A 16,946-nucleotide genomic window follows, 5' to 3' on the forward strand; every position below is an offset into this window, starting at 1 on the left:
TCTCTTTGTGCTCTCCTCCATCTTGATTCTCTTCTATGTCTGTCAACCTTGTTGAAGCGACAGGTTCTCCTGTCTACATGGAGCAAGTCCACGCTATCAAACAGCGTCGAGACAGCCAGATCCCAGCCTCTTTGCGGCTTCCCAAAGAGGTCATCGATAGTGCGCCACTGGATGTCACCAGTATCCCGGCTTCTTGTGGCCTGCTAACGGACAAGGAGTTGGCTATCACTGAACTCGATGCTACTTCGATTTGCCAGAAAATCGCGGCAAGAGAAATAACGGCCGTCGAGACTGTCACGGCCTTCGGGAAGAGGGCAATCATAGCTCATCAGCTGGTGAATTGCTTGACGGATATCTTTCTGGACGAGGGTATTTCCCGAGCCAAAGAGCTGGACGAATATTACGAGCGTGAAGGCAAAGTCGTTGGGCCTCTTCACGGGCTACCCATCTCCATCAAGGTTATCATGGTCTTGTATGATCTCACTGCCCTTCTTAATCTGGAACTAGGACCATGTTCCTTTGAAGGGCCGCTGGGCATCTGCCGGTTTTCTTGCCACTGTCGAGGTGTCTCAGGATGATTGTCTCATGACATCTACTCTCCGCAATCTTGGTGCAGGTACTGTGTTTTCACACCACCACAAGCGGTGTCTAGCTTGGATTAACACCAGAAAATGCAGTGTTTTATGTCAAGACGAACCAACCACAGAGTATCATGCATCTGGAGACAAACTCCATGTATGGTCGGACAGTACGTTTGCTTTTTCTGTGCCGAGAAACTGTTGAGTTGAGTCCCCCAGCTCAACCCTTGGAACACCTCCTTAACTCCAGGTGGCTCGAGCGGAGGGGAAGGTGCCCTGATTGCCATGAAAGGCTCCTGCATTGGGGTTGGAACGTAAGGATCAAATGTGTGCTAGAAAGTAGGCCCACCTCAAAAGCTTCTTAGTGATATCGGGGGTTCCATCCGAGGCCCGGCCGCGAACAGTGGCATTTATGGAATGCGACCTTCCAGCAAAACACTCCCGATGAAGGGATATCTTGCTTTGTAAGTTGTCTCGATCCATGTTGTGCGCATATGTCTAATGCAGCGTGTGAAGCCAATTTGGTGCAGATGGTGTCTTGCCGTCCACCGGACCAATGTGCCGTTCCGCAAGAGATATAGATCTTTTCATTCGTAACGTTTTAGCTTCCAAGCCGAGTCTTATCGATGTTTCTTTGGTTCCCGTGGTGTGGGATGTGCCAACAAGCTTCGAAAAGAAACTTCGTGTTGGTATTATGGAACATGACAGCGTCGTCCTGCCTCATCCACCAATTTTACGCGCCCTGGCGGCAGCCAAGGCAAAGTTGGCCGCATCTGGCCTCGTGGAAGTAGTCAACTACAAGCCATTCAGGCACGACCTGGGATACGACATCATTGTATGTGCCAAGCAGCTAATCTTGCACCCGTCACCTGATCGTCTCCTAGAGAGAGCTGTACTTCGAGGATGGGGGAAAGATTGTCCGCGATCTTCTCAGCCAGACTGGCGAGCGCATGTTGCCTTTGACTGAATGGGTCATTTCCCCTCCTTATACTAAGGACCACGATGCGACGTCTCTACGTGCCGTGCGTCACGAATTATAATCTCCATGGACTTCATTCCTAAACCTATTTGCAGCTCCGCACACAGAGAGATGAGTATCGAGATGCATATTCTGACTATTGGAACCAGACTGGATGCGATGTCGTGTTGTGTCCGCCTTTCCCGGGCACGGCAAACCCCCATGACACAGCCAAATATTGGTCGTGAGTACGAACAGTATATTTTTCCCGGGTCGTCTCTTATAACCGCGGAAGATACACCGCTATTTGGAACATCCTCGACTATCCCGGCATTGTGTTCCCAAGCGGCGCCCGATTGAATCCCTCGGTGGATGTTCTGGAGAGCAGAACCCACTTTCTCAGCGATGCAGACAAACTTAATGAAGAGCTATGTATGTCGTGCCCCCTTCTCTGAAATTTAAGCTGACTTGTGCGAAGACCATGCAACAAAGATGGTCGGAGCACCGGTTTCTTTCCAATTGGTGGCACGTCGATTCAACGACTGCCTTCTGGTAGCGGCACAGAAGGTCATCGAAGACATCTTGAAAGCGGAGTAGATATTTCTACGTACAGAATCAAGCGATGCGAAAGGAACAATAAAGAAAGATGGGAGCTTTCCCATTGGAAAGTTGCATATTGAAGCCCCCAGGCGTTTTCTCCCCAGTTCCCAGTCAATCTGAAAGGTTGAAATCCTATGCATGCATATGTGCCAAACGGGATCACGACTCGAGTAATGGTACAACAATGTTCTTCCATCCTTCCATCCTTGATTAGTTTACAGGGAGCCAAGCTTGCTGATGTACCTCTAATCCCGGTCGTCCTCGTCAGTGGAGACGTGAGAGACCGCACCAAGAGAAAGGCTAGGATTACCAGGGAGCGGCTCCATCCCCTGAAAAATCGGATAAGATGGCGTTCGCAGTGGTATTCACAGGTGTACTTACGGGCACCGGAACGGTTCGATAGAAGTGCTTGGAAAGTTTCTGGATCACTAAGCTGTAGTCGAGATGAGGAGTTAATTTCCTGTGCAATTTCGTTAGTGAAGCATTCTTGCAAAGTGTAGCCAACTCCGGCATACTTCTTTGGTTGCACATTTAATGCATGGCGAGCATCCAAAGCCGAATCCAATACATTTGAAGAATGTGCGCCCTCGCTCAACGACAGACGGATGGAATACTCCATGTCTGTCCTGCCACGGCCACCATTGCGCTCGTACAACTCAAACCTGCAGGGGGATGTGAGAATCGCATTCAGAATGGAAGCCCATTAACAGACGTTATGTGTGATGCATAATCCAGTTCGGGTATGCGAGGTTGTGCCATAGGGAGTCCCGATAATAGTATCAAGTTGGCAAGCGTATGAATGTGGCTTTCCTTCGTGAAAAAGACTGACAATAGAGGTTTGCCTGTATTTCGAGAGATCTGGAGGTCTTCCACAACCTTCTTGAGCAATGGCAGTGAGGTCAAGATACCAATCTCCTCCCTGCAGGCAACAGTTAGCTGCAACAGAGCTTACGTCGCATCGTGACCACATACTTTTCCCATGGTTCAATTCCATATTCTTGGGGTGCCACCAGGTCGAATAGGGCCTTTGACCTAGCGTATAGCTCATGCAAGCGCCTGTCGGGAATTTTATTGGGAGGACCTTGGCCTGCTTGCGAGTCGAATATCGCAAACAGGAAAGGTCGATGGTGCAGCGCACAGTACTAGTCGATAGGTCAGTGGCCAAGCCAGACACTTGAACGAAAGCACGATACCTTGATTGTATCGTATAACTCGCTCACTCTCGACGGATCGAACTTCTCCTTTTTAACATCGCAGAAGTCCTCGAAAAGCTTCTCCCAGCGCTCATGGAAAAGAAATGGTTCCTCTCCGCAACACCTGGCATGAGTGGCTAAGCCGAAGGCTCACCAGTCCAACATGTACATACCATCTCTGCTGAATCTTGTCTACGTCCGTTGTGGCAAAATTTTTATGCATAATTTCCCGAAAGGACGTCAAGAGATCGATCACTTCGCTGACAACTTCAACAGGCTCTTTCTTTAGTCCTTTTGGCCAAGTCAACTCTGGCCTCTTTTCAGATTCTCCAGGACGAAGCAGGATCTTCAGTCGTTTCTTGACATCGTCTGTCAACTCCTTCGCCGCATTGGAGTCGTCCAAAAGATCTTTCCGCACTATGAGTGCATGTTGATAATCGACTGCCTGCGAGTTCTGACGCTTCATGGGGGGAGGAGTTGATGAAGCACGCAAAGAGCCGGTAGAAGGCGAGTTGGTCAGACGTGCCGAACCACTGAGTCGCGGGCTTCCATTCATATGGTTCGCAAGGAAATTAGAGGTGTAGGATGAAACTGGTGTAGGGTAGGCGGTCGAACTCGCATGTGCGCGCAAGGGTTCGTCGGCGCCTTGACTCGTGAAAAATGTGCCTTCGAACAAGGCAGCAGCAAATATATCGGCGGATGCTACAACACGCCGCTCGGAAGATGTGTATATTGTGACGTTATTGAGCAACTCCTTGTCTGGAGAGTAGAATCAGCCATAACTTGACAGACGCAAATTAGAGGACACACTCATAATGGAGATGTCCTTCTTCAACTGTTCGCCCAAATCTCTGCTTTGGTATCGAGCCGCATGGGTAAATTCGCCGCCCCATTTGAAGACAAGTTGGAGCTTCTCGAGCTTACCCTTGCCTCCCTTTCCCTTCTCCAGGGCAGGTTTCAATTGCGCCTTAGTTCCAGGCATATCAATCTTACTGTACAACGCCTTTTCCAGCGCTGCAAGCTTTGCCATTTCCTCATCAGTTGGCGGAGGCTTGATCTTCTTTGACGCGTTGATTGCCGTGCTGATGAGCTGCAGTTGCTCGGGAGACCGAAGAATTATTTCCTCATAAGGAGCATCGGGGGAAAGTAACGCCTGAAACGGCTTTGTCCACGCTGCGGCGACTGGGAAGCTGAACTTCAGCTTCTGCTTTGGAGTTCTATCCGCGTGCCGGAACACAGTGACGTTCGCCTTTAGAACCCAGGAAGAAGACATGGAATCAGGATCTTCCAGACTGACAAGTTGCCGTTTTGTAGAATGTGATACACGCTGGCATAGGTCGGCGAGAATCTCGGCAGCTCTATCTGTTTATCATAAATACGGAGAACATACACAACCAAAGCTCGAGTGACGTACCATAATACGCATCGTTCCCCTTGACAAAGCTCCAACCGTTGACATCGATAACCAAGCTACGTTGCTGTCCGTCTGGACCATCGCAGCGCAAGACATCAAAACCGCATACCCTCTGTCCAAAGGCATTGCAGATTTTCCGCGCTGATTCGCGCTCCTCTTCCGTGAGAGTGGTTACAAAACGAATTTCCTTGCCGTCCGTATTACGGCGCACAACGCCATCGACAGTGGGAGACTTTCGTGTCTCGGCATGGGTGAAATCGTGTCCAACCGTGTAGACTTTGATATCTTCTGCGTTCTGGGTGGCCAGAAATTCCTCGTAGATATAAGATCCGTCCGTTCGAGGTTGGATCATAGCAGGGTCAAATTCGGAGGATTTATTTCCGACCTGCAATGGATGAGTTGTGGTATGAGAGAAAAGTGCGAGATGGCGAACCTTTCGGAACAAGCGTCGCCCGCCACCATCTCGATAATAAATATACACATTGTGGTCCTCCCCACTGACCGGCTTCTCGACGTATGGTTTCTCCATTACTTGTCCGTCGACAATGATGGCGTTGCCATCCTCCCGTAACCGGACTTCGGACCGAGGTGGTGGGGCGTCGCAGAGCTTACCAAGATCCAAACCAAGCTTGTCAAGCACCTTGGCTCGTAGACTTGCCGAGACCTTTGGTCCTTTGTCGCGGGTTGCGACTAGGCGATTTGGGGTAGGTACCTTGTTGTGGTCGAGAATGGCGAGGACGAGGCGACGGTCCCAAAGGAGCTCCTGTGACTCAAGGTCGTTGATGAGAACAGGATTACGAAGATGTGAGTACTTGACAGCTTTGGGTAGGGGAAAGTCTGTGGAAAAGAAGGAGATGAGGATGTCGCAACGAGGCCAGTTCTCGACCTCTGGGTGTGACGTGAACAAGGCAGAAATGGTGGTGAGGTGATATGGGCATACCCTCGTCTAAAATGGCCTTATCACCAAATATCTTGATGTCTATTGCGCCCTGACCCCTATGCACTAAACGAGTGAGAATTTCGCGCATCGCCTTGCTGCGTGCTTTTACGTCCATTGCGCATATGCCGACGATGACGCTGGGTGAGGAGTGGACGGCTGATGAAACGGAGGTGTCGTCCGAAGCAGCGGGTGACAAGGGCCGTGATGGTGCCATGAGGAGGGTGTCTACCATGGTGGAAAACAAAGGATAAGAATGAGAGAGTGAGAGAGAAAGAAAGAAGACAAAGAATTGAGGACCAGAAGAGCGGTAAAGCTATAAAATTAAGCGCTGGCTGAGAAGCGAAGAAGCGGATGAAAGTGACGTGAGTGAACCCTTGTTTCCCATCAGTGGCACTGTAACCTTCTTTGATTCCGCGCATTCATCCCCCATCTAGCGCAACACTACCTCCTTGCCGACCTTTGGTAGCAAGCGATGAACGCACAGAATCGACTGACCATCAATGCTGTCGCTCTCATATCGCCCTCCAACTCACCCATAATAGTACACACTTACAGGTCACATCCCTCTTCCCTCAAATATCACTTCGTCGCTCATACCGCACTCGACATTATCGAGGAACGTCGTAAGTCATCATCCTACTCCTCCACACCTGTTCTATCACCCCTCATTACGTTCTCATTAGTCGCAACCGGTACAGATTGTTACCTTGGACTTCTTCACACACTCGAAGATCAGGCTGTGTACGGCTACGTAACCCCAACACGCATACGAATCGTCATATCCCTCGCCCTCACCGACACCCTCGTTCGAGATGCAGACGTGATCACGGTGCGCATCCTCCCTCTCATGACCCGGTCTCTCGTCCGCCCTGATACCTACATCACCCATTGTAGACATTTAAATCCCTACACACCGCCTATGCCCGAGCTCTGGCTAACCCATTCCTACCCGCAAGAGGCACTTTACTCTCTCCTGCCGCTGAACAACAGAACGGGACTGGTCCAAACCCACTCGATTCATCCTCCCTTCTAGTGGGTAGCAAAGCACTCCAGCGAAGATTAGTAGAGATCGGTGATGCTCTTGGTGTTGACGAACATAGCTGAGTTAGCATATATCCCGGAGTGGTTATCCAAGTTCTCTATGTCTGGCGATCACATACATCAACGAACTCGGACATGTACTATGCTCATCTTGCCTTCCCATGGCGTTTTGAGCAAGATACTACGCGACTTTCCCAAGGGTCAAAGTCCGAAAAGTCGAGCAACGCCCTTCAATGACTCGCGCTTGGCTCTGAGAGTACAGCCCGCGAGACAGATACGGGGCGAACATGTGTCCGCGAGGACGGAAGCACGTGCCGCATTACCGTGAGTTAATTACCTAAATATACCTGTTATACATTATGTTGCTTTACAAGAATCGTCACGGATCGGGTTACTGCGGGGGTATTGTTGTAATCATAAGAACAAACTCGTTGTCATAATTGAAACAGCGCAACGTTCAACTTCGGAGCCGCCAGCCATCCCCTTTCCTCTTCTTGTCAATACCACCGAAGCTTTCCCTCACAACCAGCCATAGGCACGTCGACGCGATGATATCCTTGATATCTTCAGCTGTTAGTAAGAGCCCAGCCTCTTCCACATTATCCACTCCATCCACTCTTGGCAAGAACTCTCCGCGATCCACAGCAACATCCGGAAGGGGGAAGGGTATCTTGACCTGCCCTAAGAGTTTGGGATGGTGAGGCGCGGGTATCAGAGCTGCGACACGCATCTTTGCTTGGGTCGGCGAAACATGCAGGGTGCAGGTCCACGGTGTATCATCGTCCTCAGGATCGGATTGCGAGTTTGTCGAGCTCGTCTCGATTGAGGTTGGCGCAGGGGGTACGTGGAGCGCCGCTGCTGAAGAGCGCGGAGACACTGACCGACGCTTGAAAGAAGGTGCTGGACACCGCTCCAGATTAGGAGGTGCAAGGCTCGTTGCGTGCGGAGCAACAATGGAGTTCCGGGCACTTGGAGTTGCGGACTCTGCCTCTGTTACACTTCTTCTCCGACCGCCTTGTCGATGATCCCCAGCCTTCGTCCATTCAAATCGCAGTTCAATATCAGCCATCGGATCAGCTTGATTAAGCCCGCCCATCCGCAAATTATTCAGGCCCTTATTCAGCCAGTTCTCACCAGTTGGCTTTAACCATTTTCGGACGACCCACACGTATGAGATTGCCCGGTTATGATTGTGAGCAGCCATCTTTGAGCCTTGTGTTGGCTGTAGTCCTAATGTGGGCGCCAGAAGCCGTTCTTCTGAAGTTGTGATAGATGGCGATGTGGGCATAGTTTCGGTTCGTGCAGGGGAGGGAGGTGGCTGTTGAACCGCGGAGAGTTCGGAAATCGATCCATTCCGACGTTTGAAGAGGTTTCCGAACGGCCTCTTTTGCTTCTTCTGTTCCGGTTGAGGTGGGGCAAGACGTTCAGCGCGCGGAGTGATGGGAGGTGCTGGATATGGATATTTGTCGTGGGAAAAGGATGTCCGAGGTGTGCGATCCCCAGCAGACTCTGTGTTGGTGATATGGCTGTTGTCCGATAATCGCGTTCCTCTGTGGTCCAGAAGATGATGTGAATGCTCCCAAAATTCGACCGGTTCAATATATACGACTTGCATGACCTCGAGACCCTTTTTCATGAACTTTGCAACTTTAGCATCGGTCCCCGCGTCCAAAACTGTGTTTTGAATAACATTGTGCGCAGAAAGATCTGAAAGAAGAGGGTCAGGGGTGAGAAGAGTTGTGATGCTGGGCAGAACGAACTATATAAGGGGATGACACGCCGGCCGCTCGAGGTGGAAGACAAGGAGGTGACTGAGCTTGATGCAAAAGAGTAAAGAGAAGCGCTTCGATCTGAACGGATGGATGTTCGACGGGTAAGGGTAGACCCAGCACTATCTGGTGTTACGGGAGACTGTATATCGTCTCTGGAGAGCTCGACGCTTCGACGTTGCTGTTTTTGCAGATTTGGCGGAATAAGTTGAATTTGGAGATTGAGGGGATGGTTGTTCTTCGCAGGTGGAGGCCGGACTATGATGAAGGTCTGCAATGACAAGATTAGGAGGGGACGAAGAAAGGACAAGAAGAAGAGCGCACCTCATTCGGCTGCCTCCTTCGGCGTGTGCCAAGGTCCTCATGAAGTTCAGTGTCTGACACGGCATGCTCGACATGGTCGTCTGTATGTGGATGGATCTCACTGGGTTGGTTCTGGACGTTGGTATCAGGCTGAGGTTGTCTTTGGGGCTCTGGAGGCTGTTCCTCTTCCTGCCTTGTTAGGAAGGCGATTGGGTTGGGTAGGGATGGTATGCGTAACCCTGTGGGGAGTATGCTCGAGAGGAAGGTGGTCATTTTTGAGGTAACCACGGGATAATTGTAAGTGAACGTTATATGGTGAAGCGACTTGCCAAGAAGATGGTGGTAAGAAAGCAAAGAGAGAGAGAGAGAAAATTGAAATAAGGTGAGGAATGTGTGCAGTGCGTGGCTGATGAATAGATGTCCGATGGGCTGGATTGGCCCTTTACCTCTAAGGGGCCGCTGATGTCATGTGCGCGTGTATATATCTTCTCCTCTTTCCCCCATTCATATTGTAAAATGGTCTATTCTACATCTTCCTCTCCTCCTATTTTCATATTTATTCTACTTCAATTTGTTTCATTTCATATCGTCATGTCTCTTGAGCATATTGCCTCTCGATATTCATATCAAACACAGTTACAGCTTTCCATGTCATGTCCCTATCCGCTCCCCTTGTACGCGCAGCAACCGCGCCTATCGACCTCGCAGCATCCCTCGAGGGACTCGCCGTCTTCGTCGGTCAATACAATGCCATTCAACGTTTCCTTGGCATTCCCGAAGTATGCTGCGGTTATGACCTTCTCAACTGCGCAAGGACTTATCGGTCAAATCCTCATTCTCACTTCTCACGCTTCGTCTTGTGCACTCCTGACGTAGAGCTGCGCTCCCTCTGACACCCTTAGTCCAATATGTTATCCACAAAGCTCACCATCACTTTTCCCCGCGCATTCCTCTACAATCACTTCGACCTCTACGCTGCCACTCTCGGCGATTATATTTCCCCCCCCAGGCTTCTCACCCGGCGCCCGACGTATCAGAAACATCAGACAATCGCCTCATGTAAATGGTATTATTCCAACAGACGAAGTGACATCGAACATTTGACGCATTGCAGACACGAATGCATCGGTGTCATCGGCCACCTGTTAAGTGTCAAGTCCCTGTGATGTGAACAGGCGCTCGCTGACAAATCTCCGGCACGGTGTGTACGCGTTCCTTCGGAGAAGGATGACAAACGCTTCTTTCACCCTGACCACCACACCCTTGGCTTTGAGCAGCACCTTTCCCACAATCTACATGACACGCTGTACAATAGTGCAGAGCATACGGGTCTGAAAGCAGCACGTATCGGCCGCATGTACTGACTTTCTTGAAGCGGGCGTAGCTTAACTTCATCATCGCACAAGGCTCTCTCCCGCCAGACTTGGCTAGACATCTTCAAACTTGAACGCATGTGGTCTGTTCTCCAAAGTGGGGGACTTCTAAATGTACATTATTGCATTTGCCTGTATAGAGTAACATCGTCTCCTGGAGCACACACCCTGCCCAATCAGATTGTCCATTCGCAATACCCAAAAACTATCAATACGACATTGGTATGCATCGAGATTCGCACCGCTCCTTCACTGGGTTTTTCGCGTCTCTGCAGGCGTCTGCACAGAGGCACCACTCTGCCCATTTGAACCTCCTTCGGAGTCCCTGTGGTGAATCAGTCTCAATGTCCTGGGCTTGAAAAGTGTAAACGCACTCCTCGTCGTCACTCCTTACGTCCTCTGCCCCCCTTCCCGTAACAACCCTCAGTGCCACCGCAAGGATCATCCAAAACCAGATCAGCATGAGGACTTGTAAAATGCTAAGGAGCACAAGGAAGATCGTCCACGAGCTGTGGCTCAGGTATAGCCCATTCGACGGTGACCACCGTAACGGGATATGTTGAGGGGCGTGGCGATATGTTGAATAAATGAGGGTAATAAACAGCAGGTGGCGAGTTAAGAACCAGGAGGCAAGGAATATGACAAAAGCAATGTCCGTCCCAGTGGTAAAGCCCACGTAGCGCAACATCTTTGCAGTCTGCACAGAAGCATCAGGATCCGGCAAAGACGCAACACTGCCAAACATACTGGGAATACCCAATCACAAAAGTCCATGAGAAGCAATATCATCGTCCCAATGCGGGTGAGGTTGCCCATGTAGCTAGCTATCATAAGCCCGATGGTTATGATGTGGTGTGAAAACATCTGCCAATGGTCTTTTCTCCGGGCCTCAATGTTGAGGATAATGAGCTGATGACACCATTCGGCGAGCTGGGTAAGATAATAGAATTTGACGGGACCGGGTAGCGGGGTGTGGGGATAGCCTATCCAGAGCTCGTGCAGTTTGTATGGAGCCCAAGGGCTGTTGACATAGATATACTGGATTACTGTGAGCGCGAGTCTGCATATACTAGGAAGATCATACCATGCCAAATGACCAATATACCACGTAATAGATCAAACTAAAGCCTTGTTCTGAGAAACGCGTGATGTTTCGTGCTCGCTGCCTTTCTTCCCTCTTCCGGTGCGATTTTGGACGTTGCCCGACCCCGTTGGAGGGGGTCGGTACGGTCGGGGTGGTGCCATACAAGACGCGTCGAGCGATTGGTGTGAGGATATAAGACATGGCGACTTCCCGGGTGACAGAGAAGAAGATGATCCAAGTGAGAACAAAGCACGCATCGAGGTAGCCTTTCCCGTAATGCTGCCATTGGGGCAAGAGATTGGTATTATGCGGGGTGGGGACAGGATAGGAGAGAGAGAAGAAAGGTCGTGTGCGATCTGCCAGGCCGGGATAATGCGGCAGGGAGTCGTTGACAAAGCTCATTAAAGGCGTGAAGCGGTCTAAGGGAGGATGAGGGAATAATGAGGGTCAAATGTTGTTACGGGAGAGGAAAAGCAGACAATTGTGCGCACCTCCATGCATTTCTCCCTCTTTCAGACAGCTATAGACAGCAGCCTGTGACCAGCAGGGCTAAAGTGATAGTGATTGATTGGAGGTCGATGAGAAGAGATTAATGCGTGGTAGTAGAAAAAGGAGCAAAAGGAATGGCTGAAACGGTCATATAACTCCAATTTTGTCAATCCATCCCCAAACGGGGGTATACACCCGCCCAACAAAGTCTCTTCCCTACGGACCCTAATAGTCCCCTAGTCAAGGAAATACACCTCTCGATTCTTTCTTTACGGGTCACCATCCTCCCAAGCATGTCATTACCCCCAAATACTTGCTTGTATATCAACAACCTCAACGATAAAATAAATAAAGAAGGTGCCCACTTACAATTTATCTCTCTGGATCTGTTTTAACCACAATTCAGAGTTACGCGCTCAGTTGTATGCCTTGTTCACTCCTTACGGCAAGGTAATCGATGTGGTCGCCCGTAAAGGGACAAAGATGAAGGGCCAGGCCTTTGTTGTTTTTGGAGATTTGGCGGGCGCCACGACTGCCATGCGAGCAATGGATGGAGAGTTCTTCTATGACAAGCCCATGGTGAGTGGATCTCGGACTTCATTTCAGGACATTGTTGGCAATGTTCTCACGATGGGGAAGAGTATCCGTCGATTCTTTCCTTTCCGCAACTTGGCAGCTTGCTGACATAGGATATCACCAGCACATACAGTATGGCAGGACCAAATCACACGCGACAATCCGCATAGAGCAGGGCGCAGATGCTGTACCCTTTGGAGCAAGATCAAGTACGACTGTAAATGGCAAGTCCGAAAAAATTGTCATGTCAAGAGCAGAAGGAGAAGCTGCGGACCGGGAGCGGGCAAAAAAGGAGGAGTTGGAAGGTGGCAAGCGGCCGAGAGAGAGTGGTGTCGAGGATGGAGCTCCTCAGGCCAAGAAGAATCGCACGGAAGACGAGGATGACGCGGTGGAGATGGAGATCGAGGACGACGAGTGATACTTGGCGGTATGTGTGTACCTTCTTTCCAGTGAGTGATGTCCCTTGCATCAGGAATGAAATCTCCCTAATTTGTTGGGTGCAGAGACCGATCCCGGAAGGCACCATGGTCTTCTGATAGTAGTTGTCAACCATCAGTACCCGCCTTCACGGGTTCATGATTGTAATGTAGCAATAATGACATGTGCTGTGGCTGATCGTCTTGACCGTTGAGAATAAACAAGAAAAGGTACAAAAATAATAATAGATCACGTGAATAGAGTGCACCGCCACTCATGCCGCACTTTAATGTCGACCCCTGCGCCCCTCTTTGTGCCTCACCGCGCAGACGACTGACTCCTTCAGTGCATTCCTCTCTTTCTACCGACCACCCAGCCCACAATTCAACAGGATTATTTCATCTCATTGTTCTCCCATACGCTCTGCCTTCTATATTTATAATGTCATCCTGGCTAAATCTGTTCGGCGGAAGGAAGGATCCAAAGAGTACTGCCCGTGATGCTATCGTCAACTTGCGTCAACAGCTCGGGATGCTGGAGAAGAAGGAAGAGTTTACACAGAAGAAGATTGACGAGGCAATGAGGACAGCAAGAGCGAATGCTGTTTCAAATAAGAGCGGTGCGATCAACATGGGACGTGTGAGATGATACAAACGACTGACACCATGGGTAGCTGCGACCATGGCATTACGACGGAAGAAAGCGCTTGAGACCGATTTGGAACGCATAGCGAATACCCGGTTGACTCTTGAAGGCCAAGTAAATGCCTTAGAGAGCGCCAATATTAACCAGGAAACAATGGGGGCAATGAAGCGTGGTTCAGAAGCACTGAAAGTTATACACCAAGGATTGTATGTTTGTTCCATATTCATCCTTGCACATGTCGCCTCTGTGCATATGGCGTCACCGTGTCTTCTTCTGTGCCGTTGCTCACGCATCTATCCAGAACTATTGACAAGGTCGATGCCACTATGGATTCAATTCGCGAACAAATGGAGCTCACGAACGAGATCTCGGATGCCATTGCCAATCCTATCAATATGGGAGTTGATATAGACGAGGTAGGTATCTGTCCATTTCCTAATGAATCAGCAGTTCATTATTTCGCAACAGGACGAGCTGAAAGAACAGTTGGCGGAGCTAGAACAAGAAGAACTCGACAACAAGCTCATGGGCGCGGAACGAGCTCCAGTTCATGCCCCTAGCGAGCCATCACGGGTTGCTGCAGCACCACAGAAGACTTCCGAAGAGGACGAGGAGGAAGCACAACTACGCGCATTGCAAGCAGAGATGGCAATGTAGGCGTTCGCGTTTTCATCTCTTTGTTTATCGCCTGGTCCTCATGGCTGCAGTGTGTGGCCGTCCTTCCTGTATTCCTTAACCATATTTCCGTGTTCTTTCTTTGTCACATGTTTCACTACGCATAATGAAAAAGACAGAAGACATCAGCTATGTTATGAGAGCTCTGATAATTTTCAACAGCCTGTGTCTGGAAACTGACGCTTGAGTGGGCAAGGTAACAAAGTGCGGTCTGTTATGGCAGTGGGTATACGAGAACACGTCCATTGACAAATACAAACCTTGGGGGACTTGCAGTTGACAGAGTGTAACATGTGCAAGTATTACACATGCGAAGTGCTCCAGAAGCATGGTAGTAGCTGGAGGTCGCACTACACTACCTCAACTTCTCTTCAGTAAGAATTGATTCATTGAGGTCCTCCAATGGACCAAGCTCTCTCTTGTCGATCAAGTCAAACTGCAGACATTTCAACACACTGGGGTGATGCTAGAGGAGCCTTCGTACCTCATGAGTAAAAAGAAAGAAATGTCGATAGCTTGTGTTCAGATGTGCTAGCATGATATCAGTGGCATAAGCTGGCTAGTTGTCTGGTGGCGAACCATCAATCCCTAGTGCGGCAATTTGGTCCAAGTGGTTGGTGTATAAATGCGCATACACGCGGAAGAGTCGTCGCGCAATTGTTCGAACAGTATCACGAAAATGCTTAGGGAATGGAACACCTGAAACACTGTTGAATGTTGAGGTCGCACACAGCAAAATCAGGATACGTACCCAGTTTGGTAGGGAACAAAGTCTCGTCGTCCAGGCGCTCTTGAATCCAGTTCATGAGCAGATCCACGTACTTAGGTGCCGATACTTTTGTGGGCCGTTTATAGTCCTGTCCGTCTTCCCATAGATATTCGTACCTGCAGAAAGGAGCCTGAGCCACTGTGAAGGCTTGGTACGATGATGGATTGTGCATACCGAGGACCAGCGGACATTGTTGGACACTGAAGGTTGAGAGTTTGCCTTGGAATCAACGGTGCAGAACGTACGTACCTCCTGCGGAGTGCAAAATTCGGTGATAGTTCCATACAACATATTTACGTGGTTGAAGAAGTCCACGACTGGCCAGCATGAGGTCCAATCTCGTGAAGTCAGGAGGTGATAGGTGCGCACTGTGAACCGCCAGCCACTCGTTAACATCTTCCCCCTCTGGAAGCTGCACAGCACTCCTAAGATTCCCGGAACCCTGTCATATTATAGAGGTAATCGAAGTAGTGCTGGGGGAAAAACATACCAGCGTCGCTTGGGCATACTTCCTAAGCTGGTACTGAGGTGTGCCTTCAGGCACGTCTTTCTTGGGCTTGAATGTACGGGTTTTCCCGCTGTGATAGTTTCCACGATTCAGCCATGACATTAAACGCAGATGAAGAAAGCTTACATGTTGAAAAAAGACGACATGATAGTACAGGAAAGGAGGTCGCCAGGTATGACAAGGGGGCACGCGCCACATGTATTTTACTTTATTTAAGGACTGCAACGCGAGGTAAGAAGGCATCAAATCACTGCCACTGTCCCAGAGTTTGTGTTTAATTGTTTACAATTAAAATCCTCTGATCCCCAGTATACGGCGTACATCTGTTGCGAATCGCAAGCTATCGAGTACAGGCAACAGGTCCAGTAAGGCCTCATCTGACGGGTCAGATATCCATCCTTCGATGGGAATGCCATTTGCTGCACATGGGTCAGGTCAACACAACTCTCGGAATATGCCAATTCCGAGAAGCGCTTACCGGGATGATTACTGTAGCTTATGGGCGAATTATCGATCAGGCATATCCGCCGAAGGTCCTCGTCAACGAGCGCCAGGTCTTTGCTGTAGGAGCCACCCTGTTGCTGTGTGCAAGACTAACGCAGAAAATCAATCGACATAGACGGCACGTGTGCCAGAGCTTACTTCACGAAAGAACCGACGCGAAAATAGTCCTCGTCCGCCATCCAACCAGTCAATGACGGGATCCGCGTACTCTTGCATTGAGGCAGTGAAAATGACTAGCGTGTACCATCCCGAAACCTGATAAGGTCAATCACGACTTGTGGATATGGCTGGATCCGGAACCGCACCTTGCGGAGAAAATAGTCAACGAAAGGCCGTTTGTACACATGGTACAGCATGCTTCGCCCGTTGAGAATTACCTCCACCATGTGCCCAGCTCCATGACTCCTCTTTCCAAACAAACCGCCTAAACCGAGCACACCCGTGCCGCCCGTGGCAAATGAGAGTGGATGCGATGTTGAATGAATAAGAGTTTCATCCAGGTCAAGGACGAGCGTCTTCTTCGGCGGAAAGTGGGAGACTGTGGTCGAACTTCTTCTCCGGGAACTGGCCTGTGGGGCAGGGGAAGATGTTAATAGGGACACGGACAACGGGTTCGGAAGCAAGGACTGAGATTTAGAAACGGTGGTTGATGATCCTTGGAATAGGCGCAATGGAGATATGCCGAAAGAACTGGCGAGAGAACGCGAAGTGGTCTCATTGACGGGTGTAGGCGGGGTGACATCGATAACTGCGACAGAAGAGGTGGGAGAGGGTGGAATTGGAGGGCTTTCGACAGTTTCGATCAGCAGCGTTGGAACATCCACGCTGCCTGGAGAGAGGGATAGGTTGCCAGGAGAAAGGGAGAGGATGGAGGTCGGTGCCTGATCGTGAGAATCGGAAATAAGTTTGATCTCCTCGATGGATCCGTCACCTCCATCTTCAGAGCCAGTTTCATCTGCGGTGACCACTTTGTCCTCCCCATCCATGGCGACGTGCTTCACAGCTCTGGCAGCGGTGGGGATGGCCCATATCAAAACTTCTTGCATCGCACGCCGCACAATGGGGTAGCATTGTGCCAAGAAGCGGTGCCTGACCTGGACGACGGCAGGT

At 50.0% G+C, this 16,946-nt stretch overlaps 9 protein-coding genes across 9 annotated transcripts; 4 read left to right on the top strand and 5 right to left on the bottom strand.

Moving 5' to 3' along the window:
- Positions 1-35: 35 nt before the first annotated feature.
- On the top strand, positions 36-2,133 carry DACRYDRAFT_58833 (amidase; the record flags this gene model as incomplete). Its single annotated transcript, XM_040775521.1, has 10 exons — positions 36-458; positions 508-616; positions 678-748; positions 798-892; positions 944-1,042; positions 1,095-1,413; positions 1,463-1,600; positions 1,653-1,780; positions 1,832-1,968; positions 2,015-2,133. 10 exons carry the CDS (start codon positions 36-38, stop codon positions 2,131-2,133), a joined length of 1,638 nt encoding a protein of 545 aa, XP_040624383.1.
- Positions 2,134-2,284: 151 nt separating this feature from the next.
- Positions 2,285-5,915, bottom strand: DACRYDRAFT_102252 (uncharacterized protein; the record flags this gene model as incomplete). Its single annotated transcript, XM_040767623.1, has 11 exons — positions 2,285-2,465; positions 2,518-2,596; positions 2,652-2,798; positions 2,849-3,055; positions 3,109-3,278; positions 3,330-3,453; positions 3,503-4,088; positions 4,140-4,691; positions 4,744-5,128; positions 5,177-5,631; positions 5,684-5,915. The coding sequence occupies 11 exons, from the start codon at positions 5,913-5,915 to the stop codon at positions 2,382-2,384; spliced, it is 3,021 nt and encodes a 1,006-aa protein (XP_040624384.1). The 3' UTR covers positions 2,285-2,381.
- Positions 5,916-6,155: 240 nt separating this feature from the next.
- On the top strand, positions 6,156-6,787 carry DACRYDRAFT_58971 (Sedlin; the record flags this gene model as incomplete). Its single annotated transcript, XM_040775529.1, has 3 exons — positions 6,156-6,306; positions 6,367-6,512; positions 6,578-6,787. The coding sequence occupies 3 exons, from the start codon at positions 6,156-6,158 to the stop codon at positions 6,785-6,787; spliced, it is 507 nt and encodes a 168-aa protein (XP_040624385.1).
- A 394-nt stretch (positions 6,788-7,181) lies between these two features.
- On the bottom strand, positions 7,182-9,124 carry DACRYDRAFT_119189 (uncharacterized protein; the record flags this gene model as incomplete). Its single annotated transcript, XM_040770735.1, has 3 exons — positions 8,818-9,124; positions 8,485-8,764; positions 7,182-8,431 (listed from the first exon to the last, which is right to left on the bottom strand). Exons 1-3 carry the CDS (start codon positions 9,067-9,069, stop codon positions 7,182-7,184), a joined length of 1,782 nt encoding a protein of 593 aa, XP_040624386.1. The 5' UTR covers positions 9,070-9,124.
- A 1,294-nt stretch (positions 9,125-10,418) lies between these two features.
- On the bottom strand, positions 10,419-11,655 carry DACRYDRAFT_111536 (longevity assurance proteins LAG1/LAC1; the record flags this gene model as incomplete). Its single annotated transcript, XM_040769255.1, has 4 exons — positions 10,419-10,494; positions 10,544-10,866; positions 10,917-11,207; positions 11,254-11,655. The coding sequence occupies 4 exons, from the start codon at positions 11,653-11,655 to the stop codon at positions 10,419-10,421; spliced, it is 1,092 nt and encodes a 363-aa protein (XP_040624387.1).
- A 379-nt stretch (positions 11,656-12,034) lies between these two features.
- On the top strand, positions 12,035-12,930 carry DACRYDRAFT_24907 (RNA-binding domain-containing protein; the record flags this gene model as incomplete). Its single annotated transcript, XM_040773912.1, has 4 exons — positions 12,035-12,099; positions 12,149-12,321; positions 12,443-12,767; positions 12,822-12,930. Coding segments are annotated over 3 exons (532 nt in total), but the record flags the coding sequence as incomplete, so codon positions are not given.
- Positions 12,931-13,082: 152 nt separating this feature from the next.
- Positions 13,083-14,179, top strand: DACRYDRAFT_24909 (Snf7-domain-containing protein). The gene is made up of 4 exons (XM_040773913.1): positions 13,083-13,354; positions 13,409-13,586; positions 13,682-13,796; positions 13,849-14,179. Exons 1-4 carry the CDS (start codon positions 13,177-13,179, stop codon positions 14,035-14,037), a joined length of 660 nt encoding a protein of 219 aa, XP_040624389.1. The 5' UTR covers positions 13,083-13,176; the 3' UTR covers positions 14,038-14,179.
- Positions 14,180-14,410: 231 nt separating this feature from the next.
- On the bottom strand, positions 14,411-15,478 carry DACRYDRAFT_111539 (mps one binder kinase activator-like 1; the record flags this gene model as incomplete). The annotated part of the gene is made up of 9 exons (XM_040769256.1): positions 14,411-14,491; positions 14,540-14,586; positions 14,635-14,754; positions 14,807-14,940; positions 14,999-15,024; positions 15,074-15,141; positions 15,194-15,266; positions 15,315-15,402; positions 15,459-15,478. 9 exons carry the CDS (start codon positions 15,476-15,478, stop codon positions 14,411-14,413), a joined length of 657 nt encoding a protein of 218 aa, XP_040624390.1.
- A 142-nt stretch (positions 15,479-15,620) lies between these two features.
- Positions 15,621-16,222, bottom strand: DACRYDRAFT_58644 (uncharacterized protein; the record flags this gene model as incomplete). Its single annotated transcript, XM_040775511.1, has 4 exons — positions 15,621-15,751; positions 15,811-15,925; positions 15,975-16,091; positions 16,142-16,222. The coding sequence occupies 4 exons, from the start codon at positions 16,220-16,222 to the stop codon at positions 15,621-15,623; spliced, it is 444 nt and encodes a 147-aa protein (XP_040624391.1).
- Between the last annotated feature and the right edge of the window lie 724 nt (positions 16,223-16,946).

The sequence above is a fragment of the Dacryopinax primogenitus genome (assembly GCF_000292625.1).
Source record: "Dacryopinax primogenitus strain DJM-731 SS1 chromosome Unknown DACRYscaffold_22, whole genome shotgun sequence".
NCBI classification, from domain to species: Eukaryota; Fungi; Basidiomycota; class Dacrymycetes; order Dacrymycetales; family Dacrymycetaceae; genus Dacryopinax; species Dacryopinax primogenitus.

What these genes read in the sequence shown, in the direction of transcription:
- DACRYDRAFT_24909 (XM_040773913.1), top strand. Translation starts at nt 13,177, where the DNA reads ATGTCATCCTGGCTAAATCTGTTCGGCGGAAGGAAGGATCCAAAGAGT. An exon ending in TGCTGTTTCAAATAAGAGCG is followed by an intron (nt 13,355 to 13,408) that starts GTGCGATCAACA and finishes CACCATGGGTAG; the next exon opens with CTGCGACCATGGCATTACGA. An exon ending in TGGGAGTTGATATAGACGAG is followed by an intron (nt 13,797 to 13,848) that starts GTAGGTATCTGT and finishes ATTTCGCAACAG; the next exon opens with GACGAGCTGAAAGAACAGTT.